At 41.1% G+C, this 14,165-nt stretch overlaps 1 protein-coding gene across 2 annotated transcripts in view; it reads left to right on the top strand.

Moving 5' to 3' along the window:
• Nucleotides 1–13,531, top strand: part of RAD51C (RAD51 paralog C) — a 41,916-nt gene extending 28,385 nt beyond the window's left edge. For both annotated transcript variants that reach the window (XM_056865183.1, XM_056865182.1), the window contains 3 exons: nt 2,206–2,266; nt 8,614–8,674; nt 13,324–13,531. In XM_056865183.1, coding sequence (XP_056721161.1) covers nt 2,206–2,266; nt 8,614–8,674; nt 13,324–13,416 — 215 coding nt within the window. In that variant the 3' untranslated portion in view covers nt 13,417–13,531. The remainder of the gene's footprint in view (nt 1–2,205; nt 2,267–8,613; nt 8,675–13,323) is intronic.
• The last annotated feature ends 634 nt before the right edge of the window (nt 13,532–14,165 follow it).

Here is a 14,165-nt window from a genome sequence, read left to right as displayed (position 1 = left end):
GACTTAAACTATTGGTGAGTCAAACAACCAGAAGGTGGGATCAAAATTAGAGGCATAGCACAGGATACTTCTTATGTCTGCCATCTTACTTGTCCAAAATTAAATCTGTTGTTTAACTGTTGTTCTTTGTGTTCATATAACAAGGAGTTCGTTTATTTTGTAGGCACTTTGTTTGTTGCATGGTTGTCTTTTGCACTTACCTGTCTCCTTTAGCTCAGCGAGTATGAAACTGGGGTTTCCCGCCCAGGGTGACAGGAAGTTGGGGGGGGGAATTTAGTCCTGCCTCCCTGGGCACATGATGGCAATACCCGTGATTGACAAGATGCCCTTCATCCCAGAACAGAAGGAGCCGTCACGGTGAGTAAACAAGGCTCCGTTCTCACTGTTTTTATTGCATTTAACTTATGAACCTTTAGAAGAGGCTTCAGCAAAACTTTTTTCAAAAACCCAGGAACCTTAGGGTTTTTTTTAGGGTTGGGGTTTTTTTTAATAGAAGGAAAGCCTTTTCATTATTATTAGGAGGGCTATGAAGGTGCCTAGACACTGCAAGAATTAAGTTGGAACTACATTAAGGAGCCACCTTTCCACAACACTGAGCTCCAAACTGGATAATCTGAGTTAGTTTTTCCTTGGTATTATACAAATTAATGCTGTAATGAAGCCAAATAGTAATCTCCCGCCAGTTTAATTTAAAAGTACTGCCTTTTGCTGCAGTATATAAAACAGTTTTGCCCCCCGCTTTGGAGGAAATATGGCTGGAAATGGAAGCAGCATTAATTTGTATAATTCATACTTTAATTTCAACTTCTGAACCTTAAATCTCAGGCTCGCACAGTGAATGAGGGTTGGCAGCATGCCTCCAGGGTCTAGACACTTAATTTTGAGGATTCTTCCATTGGAGAGAGATTGCTTTTCCCTCTGGGTGCGCTAATGAAGATGTGAGTGGGTGGAGCTGAAAGCTTGTCTGTTGAGGGAGGACAGATGCGCTTGACTTGGGAGATGCCAAAGCTATCTGGAGACAAATTGGGAGGTGTGTGTGGGGGGGGGTGATGGCAGCATTTTCCTTAGATGACTGCTTTAAAATCCAATCTATCTGTTAAGCACAGAGCACCATCTAGACTGTAGTGAAAGACTGGCTCAATCAATCTGTCGAAATAAAACAAGATAATCAGAAACAAGATGAATATAATGCAATTACTTTCCTCCAAAAGCACCTTCAGTTTCTTGCGTTCCTCTGATGTTGTTCTTTTGCCATATTTTATTCCCTACCTTCTCTCTGCCACTGTATGCTTTTTGCGGTGGGTTTTCTCCTTTTGGGCTGTGTGCCCCGTTTTTGGCTGCTTGTGGTTACTGTGAGTGCCATTTTAATGGAATAAAAGAAAGATATAAATCAAATAGATATGCACCTCCATCAAAGAGATCGGCCAAAAGGCAAGAGGAATCTTGAATGTACAGAGCTGCTGTATGCTGTGCTGGAGCACTGGGGCATCTATCTTAGTACAGTTGACTCCAACTGGCAGCAGCTTTCCAAAGTCTTTTTCTCTGCTGCTTGAGATCCTTTTAACTGCAGATCCCAGGGACTGAATCTTGGACCTCCTGAGTACAAAGCAGATACTCTACCAATGAAGGTGAACTCACACAGTCAGTTTTTATGCTGCTGGCAAGTAGGCTGGAAGCTCTCTACAAACCCAGATTGAGCAGAATAAGAATTCTGTTGAAAGATACAGTTTTTGTGGGAGAATAATAGGATGATCAAGCAAAATATGCTATTAAATATCAACCAGTGATACCTTTATGCACATCTATTTCACCCTGCCCCCTGGGATTCCCTATTACAATACTTAATTTTTATCCTGTGCATATTTGAGGTTCATTTTACTTTAATATTTTCCAAGGGTAGCTTCTGGCATATCAGAAACATAATAATTAAAACCATTAAAACATTTATATTAATTGATTCCCTGATTATGAGGATGCATGCTGTGATCATTTTATCCAATAACCACTAATTTTCCTGCCATTATTCAGCATTCCTTTAAGGTAGCTTAGTATTTGCTTCTTCCAATAGCAGTAAGTTCCACAGATCGCTTTTGTGATGTTAGAGGGTTTGAGTGGAAGGAAAGATGTGTAGAAAGCTCTTCTTTAAAGGATCACTGATGCTAAGGCAATAAGTATACGACAATGTACCTGTTTTTGTGTTTCTAGGAGAAAGCTGGGGTCATGCAGCTACCATCCGCATAATCCTGCATTGGGAAAACAAGCAGAGGTAAGTAAGAATACATAAAATAAGATGCAGGTCTGAGCCAAGGCTAACTATGTGTGATGTGGGAGATGTATATTTCCGGGGGAGGGGGTTAAATGTTTTTCTTAAGGATTCAAAACACTTGTGAAGGCTTCTGAATTCTACTGGGGTCACAGAACAAGAGTTATTACCACCAGCTCCTGCTGGGGGGTTTGAGAAGTTAATTTCTGCTCTTTTAAGTCATTGGAAACTGGTGAGTTTTGCTAGAACCTCTGCTGGGAGTGGAAGGGAGGCTATTCATCTAAAAACTTCAGTTAATAATAATAATATTTATTATGGTCAATTGACCAGTCTCACGTAAAATTCCAAGGTCTAAAAACATTCACTCTACCATCAACCAAGAAATACAAACCCGAGAACGCGTACTAATAGTTCAATCAAATACATGAATAGACAAATACAAGTAATATCATTATTACCCTATTTAATAAAATCATGAGTCCCCATTGAGAGCTGGAATAACAGTATGAATCGGTTTGGCCTTCCTTACATTGCACACCAGTCTACAGAACCTGGCCACCTGTTTTGTTATGTCAGGAAGTTCATCGTTAAGTAGAAGATTTACTCTATACCTCAGCATAACCTGTGCTTTTCTCTAGAAGAGGGCCCAATATCTTTCTGTGCTCCTCATTATAGAAACTACACCTAAATAAGACATGCTCCACTGTCTCCAGTTCCCCAGAGGCACATGGACAAAACCTTTGTGAATAGGGGATCTTTAGAAATCTCCCTTCCAAGAGGGCCGAGGGCAGAGCCGAACAGCACGCTAGAAAACTTCAGTTTAAGAGGAGCTGTGGCTCAAAGTTAGAGATCCTGCTTTGCATGCAGAAGGTTCCAGCGTCAATCCCTGATGCTGACAGTTTGAAAAGGATATTGGGTTAGCAGGTCTTTTTTCACTGGCAGAGACCATGGAGAACAGCTGCAAATCAGAGTAGCATAGTGGTTAGTTAGTGGTTAGTGTTGGACTAGGATCGGGGAGACCCAGGTCTGATTTCTACCACTCTTCCATGGAAGATTGCTGAGTCACCTTGGGCCAGCCACACACACTCAATCTAACCTACCCTTATAGGGTTGTTGTAAGGATAGAGTGGAAAAGGGGTGAATGTTGTAAACTACTTTGGGTCCTCATAGGGGTGAAAAATGGAGTGTAAATGAAGTAAAAATAAAATATAAAAAGCTAGAGGGACTGAAAGTATGACTCAGCATCTCTTCCAGAGCTCCCTACCTTCTTCCCAGATGGTTGGGACAATTGGATGGATTTGGATTCCCTCAAAAATCCACTATGGTATCTCTGTGAGGGATATTTCCAAGTCATGACTGGTTGGAGTTCCAACAACAATACATTTGATGCATGCATTGCAGGATGACGTCCACACCTGTACAAGCCTATTTTCTACATAGTTCATGTTGTTCTTTGTTCAGATACACAGTTGCACACATGTGCTGCATGAATGTTATAGTGATGAATGCTGTTTTCCTGGTTGAGAATGAGGGAAGTGTACATTTCTCCAGAGATGTTAAACAAAAACAAAAACAGGAAGCGGGTTGTGCTGTTCAAACGATAGGCTCTTAGAATGTTTCACTTACTGAGAAGTGAAGGTATCTTATTCAGCCAATCATCGAGTAAGCAGGACTCAACAACTTTACCTACTTTTAAAAAGCAAGTCTTTTTATTGAATTGTTCCAGTAAAAATATGAAAAGAATATTTGAATAAAAATATTATTTATTTCACATAAAATATATGCATCTAAATAATTACAGAAATAAAAACTATATTAGTTAGTTCAACAGGAACAAATATATATGCAAGCATCAATAGCAATATCATCAATCTTTATGATTCTATATGAGAGTTTTTCAAGTATATATTTCATTCAGGAAATAATACAGTTTACAGAAATCTTATAAAATAATGGTTAGTGCATTGGATAAGTATTCTAGTTCAAATTATTTAACTATAAGACATACTTTTACCCAGTTATGTCATTGCAGAGTCTCTGTAAGGATTCTGTAAGTTCATTTAGAATAGTTAGATTTCCTTCAGGTATTCTCTAAGTATCATTCTATTATTTCAATGCTTTTAGTAGTTGTAAGAATAGAAGAGATCTTTCTGGTTTCATAGTTTAATGTTAGAGCTGATATTGTAGCTCTTTCAGCAGTCTATTTGTGACTGAAGTTTATGAAACCACAAAGTCTTTACATGTTTAAGATCTATGGGTCTGAAGATGAGCTTCAGAATAGAAAAGACTATATGTAAGCCATGCTCTAAGCATGCATTTATTATGAGCATTGTTGTATAGCTAAGAGCCATTCTAATGGTTTAACCATACTATGATTAATCAGTATTTGAAGCTATGTGTAGCTTTAACATTATGTGTAGAGTGTTCTCCATTCTACAGTCTCTCTGGCAGTGCCAATCTCTATAGGGTACTGAGTATATTTCAGTTTAACAGCTTAAGGCTCCATGGATCTCCATCCATGTATTCCAATTATATGTATTTCAATCAGAGTATGTGTTCTATGTGTTAAGCCATTGTTGGCTGTAATGCATGTCAGACAGTTCTGTGTCAGACCTTAGTCTCAGAACTGACTGCAAAGTATATCCAGTGCTTCCTCCTTGTGTAGGAAGTCCCCTGGAATATGTTCTGTAATAGGCTTCCTAGAGAAGCTGCATTTACATCTTGTCCATAAGACTAGGAAGACTGTATATAAGATGGATCTTAGGAGAAGACATAAGTCTTGTTAGAACAAATGAGTTCTCAGTGTCACCATATTCAAATATGGCAAGGTCCATTCTCTTATGATCCTTAGAACACAAGAGCCTCCATCACAGGATGGAGCATTATACAGACAAATCTCCCAGACAATCAGTCTTCAGAGAGACAGATTGTGTGGCATAATATTTCTCTGTGAGAATTCTCCAGAATTAAAAGACAAGTATAAATGTGTTCCTGATTCACTCAAGAATCAGTTTCCCTAATCCACGCAAGGAATAGGCTGCCAAGTGTTTTACATCTCTTGGTCGATGGAGAGAAGTCCATAGGTCATGGTATGTTCAGACTATCAGGACCTTCTCTAACTTTTAGTCAGAGAGAGAGCTCTGTTTATATCTTTCAGTGTCCTAGGATGGATGGTTGCTAATCCAGTCAACAGTAGGATTTACAAGCAGTGCTTAAGCTTGCCTATTTCCAATCAGCAGAAAATAGTTAGTCAGACCTGTGTAGAAAATAGTCTGTCAGGCTCATACATTAGTTAGCAGGCTAATATTCAGCTGACACAGCAGTTTACATAATTACAACATCAAGACTCTGAATAGCATAGCAAGTTTTGCTGACCTTGTTCTGTCACAGGCATACTAGTTTATTCTATTGAATGACTATAACAGTAGAATCAGGCTTGCTTATAAATAGTAAGTAAGCCTGGCTTGTTACTTCCAGTTTATGAAGTAATTACATCTTCTCAATACATTTAATCCGTATGAAACCTAATGGGGACATACTTTCCTAACATAATCCTGGTTTATATTGTCTCAGCCCACGACAGCAACACTCTAGGAGGCAAGGAAATAAATCGAATCTGTTCACCTACCCTGGGGGCTATCCAGTTTCCTCATCAAAACATTGAGTTGTGCAGATGCTGTAGAAATAGAAAACTGTAGGTCATACTTAGGATCAGGGGATGAAGTAAAAAAAGAACTAGAGCAATAATGGAATGAGTTGGGCTCAGTTCAGTCATAATGCAAGATAGGGTTTTATTTTAATCGTGGTTATTTTGTGAAAGTAGAATTCAGCATAGTGATGATTATTCCAGTTCTGGTACGGTTCGACAAATGCTGGTTCCATCAGCCTCATTTTTTTCTCTGCAGGCAGCTAGATAGTATCCCGACCTGCATTTCAGTGAGGTCAGCATTGGGAAGCCAGGCAGGATGAAGTTCATGTGTTCTGTGACACCATATTTGGGCCTTAAATGGGGTTAATAAACCAATTTTAAACCATAGTTTCATATCCTGGACCCTGAACAACTGTAGTTTGTAGAGTGGCCTCGTTCAGATGACCACACTAATCATCAATGAATTAAACCATGATTTTGTGTTACGTCTGAATTAAGCCATGGCCTAGATCAAACCCTTAGAAAGATCATCTCTGTAAATAATTTCCTTCTCCTAGCCAAACCTAGTGATTTCTGGTATTCATCTGGTGTTTAGTAAGTAGAAATCTATCTAATAGTTCACATTGTGATGGCAGAGAGAGAGAGAGAAAAGTTAGAAGGTTTTCATGCAGTACTGACTGAGGCTGTGATTATTTGTGTCTCAGGGAGACCAGATGGAATCTGAGAATTCCATTAAAGGCTGTAAATGTAGAATAAAATCTATGAGCTGGTGAAGACCCTCCTGTAGTTTACAACCCATGTGGATTCTTACTGCGTAGCTTATGTGACAGCTGGAGTATGCAAGTCTTTCCATTAAGACTCCTGCCCCCACCACCAAATCCAATACCTGCCCTTGTTCTCACTTCTCCTCCAGCACTGGAAATGTTAGTAAATTGGAGGATTTTGAGGGGGGGAAGCTATTGTTGGGTGAACAGGCCCCTGTTGAGTTGGAGACCGACAGTGGCGCTCCAGCCGCGAGCTTCCAAGAACACTGCTTAGGATGTCTCAAAATTGAGCCGTAAGTACAATTTAAATGTTTTAAGGAATTCCCTGTGTGGCTAATGCGAAGTGGTAATTTTCCTCAGGCAGTAATTATGTGCTTTCTAATAGAATGGCACCGAGGGGAGGGGGAGGCAGCCAAAGCCCTAAAAATAATTAGCAGGAATGCTTGGCAGGTTATCTCAGAGCAGAGCAGAATGCTTTCTCGGGGAAGGGTGAGGAGGGCAAAGCATTGCTCTCTGCTATCTGGGGTTGGCAAGCAGATCCTGATTCCACTCTGTGGGCTGAAACAATGGAACTCAAAGCACTAACAACAAACCTGCTACATAAAAGAACAAACAAAAATCCCAGGGCAGGAAACTGTAGAATACCAACGGTGTGTGCGTGTGTTCTGTCAAGTCACAGCTGACTTATGGCAACCCCTCCCCCCAAGGTTTTCAAGGTGAGAGATGTTTGAAAGTGGTTTGCCATTTCCTGCCTCCGTGTGGGCTGAGAGAGTCCTGAGAGAACTGTGAATGGCCCAAGGTTACCCGGCAGGCTTCAAATGGAGGAGTGGGGAATCAAACCCAGTTCTTCAGACTAGAGTGCCTATGATCTTAACCACTACACCATGCTGGCTCTCAGAATACCAACTAGAGATACAGATACAGAAACAAGCCCGGCAGGCTTGCTTCATAAAGCCATTGGTCTCCTTCCTCGTTCATATATTTCTATCCTATGTTATCAAAGTCCAGTGTGATGTTCTGTGACTTGCAGCCCAGCTATTGCTGGCGACTGAATGCCTGGTGTTCCCTTCACAGCTGGATTATTTCTGTGTCTTGTGTGTGTGTGTTTTCTTATTTTAATAATTTCTACTCCTTTCTTTCCATCAGAGATGCTTGAGATGGCTTAGAGACAATCAAAACACAATATAAACAATAATCACATATTATAATCACGATTTAAACAAAAAATAATCAACAGAGCTCGAATAGACAAATATGTCTTTAGCTGCCACCAGAGATATTCAGTGCCGCTTGTATTTCTGTAGGGAGAGTGTTTCTTTGCAAGTAAAATAGCTACCTTGCTTGGCCACCTGCCTTATTTCAGGGAATGGTGGTGCTCAGAATAGGCCTTCTTCAAATGACTACCACAGTAATTGAATAGATTCCTATGGAAGCAGGGTAGATTCCTATGGGAGCAGGAACCCTGGCCCAAGAGCATATTGGGAATAAACCAGCACTCTGAAGTGAGCCCAGAAAAGAGTCAGTAGCCAGTGTAAGTGATTTAGTTTAAATCTGCATCTGTCTGTAAGCTTAATTTCTCCTGCTTTGAGCCCGGTGCACTGAGGAATTCTCCTACACAAGCCCCTCTAAAATAGTCAGGAATGCTGCAAAATGCTTTGTGCCTTGATTGGCAAAAAGACACAGTTGAAAAGGAAATAATAATCCCAGCACAGCAGTGCTCTTGCACTGCCCGGGTTCCTCGCAACGGGGCTTGCAGAAGAAAACTTCCTTGGGTGGATTTGTGCCTTCTGAATTTTAAACTTAGCAATAAAAAAATCAACTCTCCTTTGCCTTTTCGCCTGTGATAGTGGTAGGCAAACACTGTAAAATGTTTGTAACTGTTCCCTCTAAAGACAAGACCAACATCCCTGAAATGTGGTGGGTTTTGTCCTCCCTAGGTTGGCAATGCTGTACAAGTCACCGAGTCAAAAGGAGTCAACTGTACCATATTGTGTTACGGTAAGCATGGGAGTGGGGCAGGATTGGAAAGTTAGGTTTGAAAGACTAGGCGTCGGTCTCTAGAACAGATAAGTCCATCTTGGAATAGCCACAAGGATTCAAGGTGAACCCCTTGGTAGAGAGCTTCATAGTGTGTCCTGTTCAGTAGCTACCTGGTCTAGACATACATCCAGAGTCTCCCACTACCTCACCCTTGCTATGAAATGTGCATTCCTTGTTCCCTGCAAAGCCATCAGTGTGGCAGGATACAATACAAAATCCAATTTGCATTATATAACACTTACTTATCCCTCCCACCTTTGGAGATCCTCTGAGAGTGATTATTTATGTTATGACGTCGAGCAGCCAGACAGATGCACTGTTAACTTCTGGGGTTGGCTGATGGCACAGGATATTCACATTGAAAGGAGGTGACATGATCCTGCATTGCCGGTTGAACTTGTAAGACACTGCGCAGTGGACTGGCTGAGTAGGGTCATCACACCAATAGTCACTTGGAGTGACCAGGAGCCACCCACAGGATCTTTCTGGATATGTTTTCTGATCTTTGAAATGTCCTAGAACAGTTCCATGCTAAATATTGTGATAGCAACACTCTGTCGGTCTTTGCGGACAGCTTCTGCCAAGAAAAATCAGTTTTAAATTGTTCCCTTGAAATGTCATGAGCATAGCTTGCCATATTATAAGTGTTCGCTTGCCATGTGTGCTCTTGGTAACAACATGTTGCCATAGCATTCCTTACAGGGTTTTTTTTACAGCTGCCTTTTCAGAACGGAGGTTTTTCAGTGGCCTGAGTAGAAACTGAGCATTGGAGCTTTTTATAAGAACACAAGAAGAGCTCTGCAGAATCTGACCAGTGGTCCCTCTAGTCCAGCATCCTGTCTCACACAGTGGCCAACCAGTTACTCTGGAGGGCCAACCACGGGGTACAGACTCTTTGCCCTGATGTTGCATCCTGGCACTGGTATTCAGAGGCTTGCTGCCTCTTAATGTGGAGATTCCTTTTAGTCACCATGACTAGTAGCCACAGATAGGCCTATCCTCTATGAATTTGTCTCATCCCCTTTGAAAGTTGTCTGTGCCTGTGGCCATCACTTTATCCTCTGGCAGCGAATTCCACATTTTAATTACTCGTTGAATAAAGAAGTGTTTCGTTTTGTCCATCCTGAATTTTCTGCCCATCAACTTCATTGGATGCCCTCTAGTCCTAGTATTTTGGGAGAGGAAGTTCTCTCTGGCCACTCTGTTACCCCATGCATAATTTTATAAACCTCTGTCATTTACAGGCTTCGTTGTCTCTTTTCTAAACTGAAAAGTCCCAGACTCTTCAGCCTTTCCTCGTGGGAAAGGTGCTCCAACCCCTCCCCCAAACATCTTTGTTGCCCTCTTCTGTATTTTTCCGAGCTCTGCAATATCCTTTTTGAGATACGGTGACCAGAACTGCACACATTATTCCAAATGAGGCCTCACCTCAGATCTGTACAGGGGCATTATAATATTGGCTGTTTTATTTTCAAACTCTTTCCTAATAATCCCCAGCACAGAGTTTGCTTTTCTCACTGCTGTGGCACGCAGGGTTGACACTTTCATTCAGCTATCCAATATGACCCCAAGGTCTCTTTCCCTCTCAGTCTCAGCAAATTCAGACCCCATCAGACCCCATTTTTTGTCCCAGTGTCCATCACCTTACACTTACCAACACTGAACTTCATTTGCCACATTATTTGCCCACTCACCCAATTTGTGGAGATCCTCCTGGAGCCCTTCAGTCAGCCTTGGTTTTTGCTATCCTGAATAATGTTGTATCATCTGCAAACTTGGCTGCTGCACTGCTCACCCCCAATTCCAGAACATTTATGAACAAAGTAAATAGCACTGTCCTCAGTACTAATCCACGTGGGACCCAACTGCTTACTGTCCTCCATTGTGAGAACTGTCCATTTATTCCTACTCTTTGCTTCAATTTTTAATGCATGAGAGGACCTGTCCTCTTATTTCATGACTGGTAAGCTTACTCTTTGGTGAGGTACCTTGTCAAAAGCCTTTTGAGAGTACGAGTATATAATGTCTACTGGGTCACCATTACCTACATTCTTGTTTGCTTTTTCAAAGAACTGCAAAGGTTTGGTGAAGTAGGGCTTCCCTTTGCCAAAGCCATGCTGATTTTCCCTCAGCAGACTTGTTCCTCCTTGTGCCTAATAATTCTGTCTTTGATTACAGTTTCTACTAATTTGCCCGGGACAGACATTAGGCCAACTGGCCTGTAATTTCTTGGTTCCCCTCTGGACCCCTTTTTTAAAATCAGTGCAACCTCTTGGAACAGGACTCCTCTGGGGCAAATTGTTCTTGACCATTATGTTTTATGTGGCCCAGCTGCTTCAGGCAAAAACATTACAGATTAATCAATACAGTGTTGTGAGAAAATCCAGTTTTTGTACCCCATTTGAAAAAAAAGGACTTATGAGTTTCTCACGTCCTGCTCTTTGCAATGTTCAAAGGTTGACCAGTAGAATCTCAAAGGATCTCTGGCAGATGGCTACCGAGCATCGCCTGGAAAAATGCCAGAGAAGATTCCACAGCCTTCCTGTTCTGCTTACTTATGGCTCAAATATTCTTAATGTTTCTTTTTTTCTCCCCATTTCTGGGATTGTTCCTTACCCTCTTTGTTCAATGTAGTGGAGAGTATGATCCAACTGCAGAAATCACCATGTTCTTAATTAGCCACACAGACCCAAGCACACATGAAGATTTGGAACTCAGTCTTATTGGAGGCTTCTTCTCATTTGCAGCTTGGTGAGAATCTTGCTCAAATCTTTAGCTGAGGGCTGCTGCTGTTGTCATGATTACAGAATGAGGCACAGAATGAGGGCAAGAAGACACAATTTAGTAGTTGTGGAAATTATAACTTTCAAATTCCTCTTCAGAGGTCTTCTTTGTACAGAAACGATCACAGCAAACTTTCCATCTTGCTCGGTGACTGCTTGTGGTGTAGTGGTTAGGAGTGGTGGACTCTAATCTGGAGAACTGGGTTTGATTCCCCACTCTTCCACATGAAGCCAGTTAGGTGACCTTGGGCTAGTCACAGTTCTCTTAGAGCTCTCTCAGCCTCACCTACCTCACAAGGTGTCTGTTCTGGGGAGAGGAAGGGAAGGTGATTGTAAGTCAGTTTGATTCTTCTTAAAAGGTAGAGAAAGTCAGCAAATAAAACCCAACTCCTCTTCTTCTTCCTCCTCCAGGGGAAATGTTCCTTGCAATAGAAGATGCCATCTTAATCCATATTTTTGGATCTTTAATTATACAAGTTCTTTGTGACTGAGAGAGCATAATATTTAACTTGCCTTGCCAAGTTTTTGAACAATGGAGTGCTATTAGTTCATACTGAAAGCTTAAAAATTTAAGTGCTAAGTTCTGTACTTACATGATGTTCATACCTGTTTTTTGGCACAGTTAAGCAATAAGATCACAACCTGCTGCCTCTGAACAGTTAATTTTTACATTTTTTACCAAAAGAATCTTTTTATGGTGATTCCCTTCCCCCAAAGTCTAGGAAAGAAAATGCATTACATTTTTAATACTTCTTTTCCCAATGTATTGTTCTCCCTTTACACACATCAATTCCCTTCCTCTCCTTGGCTTTTAGCAACCATAGTTTGCAGTGTGGTTTCTCATCTGCATGCATATTATGGTTTGTGCAAACCATGGTTTTGCTTGGTTTAGTTGTAGCTGCAATTTGGTGGCTTGCCACCGACCAAGGAGGAAATTGTATCTTGAGGGAAGAAAGGATTGTGGGAGCCTGAGGCTTGTTCATGTAACACAAAACTGTAGTTTGGCATTATGTCTGAACTGAGGTACAGTATCTCTGCTCCAGTGGCTAGAATTAATGGCATCTATATTTCTGTTTTTAAGGGTTTTTTTGTGTTGGGTTTTTTTTTTGGTTTTTTTTTTTTAATAACAGCTGTAATGCTTTTGCTGTACTTCTTGCCTACAGGATAGTTTTTTGGCAATTTTTGTGTGTGTGCATGCAGCAAAGGGAGATTATAGCAGCAATTAAGTATTAAACTTTAAGATTACCCAGTTTACAGACCACTAGAGGACCCAAAGCAGGGCAGAGGACTTGTTTAGATGTCACCCTTCTAGCCTCTCTTTCTGTTTGTTCTTTTGAAAAGGATGTAGCAGGGCAAGCTTTGCCATCCCAAGCAAGATGGCTCTTAATGCAGTCTACAAGAAGGCACAGAGATCAGCCAAAACATGTTTCCTGTTTTTGTTTCAGATTGACTTAGTCTTGCTCATAAGACCTCCTGGCATTTTATAAAAGTCAAATGCTTGATACTAATTCCACCTGATTTTTCACACTGCACCGGCTTGAAATGTCATATCTTTGAGGGAACTCTGCTATATCCCTGAGCCACCTGAAGCATAGCTTACCTTTTTTAATGGAAGGCAAGATAACAAAATTACTTCAAAGTGTGTACTGTTTCCCCGTCCCCTTTGCAAATTCTAGCCACGACCACTGGAATTCCATAATAAGAAATCCCTGACAGGCTGTCCTGAAGTTTGATTGATTGATAAATAACAGTATGTTTTAAACAATTATCACCTTTATTGGCATAAAAAGGAATAATCAGTACTGTTATTTATATATTCTACAGCCTCATGGATTCAGAGATATTCAGCTTCCACCTCCAGACCCAGCAGAAAACAAGACAAACCCTCGTAAAAGGCCACGGGTAGAAGAAAAGTGATTCAGATTAATCATTTTATCTTTCTGAAGAAGCTTGCACTATGGCTGGACTTAATGGTGCTTGAGAGACTATTTAACTTGGACAAAAGGAGCATAATTTTAATCCACAGTTTGGAAATTTTATCCCTGGCTGTTTTCCCCCCTGCATATGAATTGTTTTTTTCAAATAAAGGTTGGAAATATTATCTACAGTGAGGAGCTTTCCATCTTCCTTGGAACGAAGAACAGAAAACCTACTGATTCAACATTGAGCCACTTGCATGGGAGGAGTAAAAAGCACAATATTTTGGACCTCTCTTTGGTAAACTGGCCTCCTAGTGTTGGAATTACCTGGCAGGTTTTGCTTCAGCTGCAGTGATGTCTTCCTCTAAGAACCTGGAGACTCAGGTTCAAATCCCGTTCTGCTGTGGAAGCTTGCTGGGCAGCTTTGGACCAATCACACACACACCTAACCTACTTTACAGGGTTGTTGTGAGGATAAAATGGAGGAAAGGAGAACCATGTCAGGGAGAAAGAAGGGGTGTAAATGAAGTACATTTTATATTGTTATATATGCTACTGTATATCTGCTTTACCTATTGAACACATGAAGCTGTCTTATACTGAATCAGACCCTTGGTCCATCAAAGTCAGTATTGTCTACTCAGACCGGCAGCGGCTCTCCAGGGTCTCAGGCAGAGGTCTTTCACATCACCTACTTTCCTAGCCCCTTTAACTGGAGATGCCGGGGATTGAACCTGGGACCTTCTG

This window comes from Euleptes europaea, chromosome 19 (genome assembly GCF_029931775.1).
Source record: "Euleptes europaea isolate rEulEur1 chromosome 19, rEulEur1.hap1, whole genome shotgun sequence".
Taxonomy (NCBI): domain Eukaryota; kingdom Metazoa; phylum Chordata; class Lepidosauria; order Squamata; family Sphaerodactylidae; genus Euleptes; species Euleptes europaea.
The sequence above is the reverse complement of the archived record's forward strand: the minus strand, read 5'-3'. Positions and strand labels throughout refer to the sequence as shown.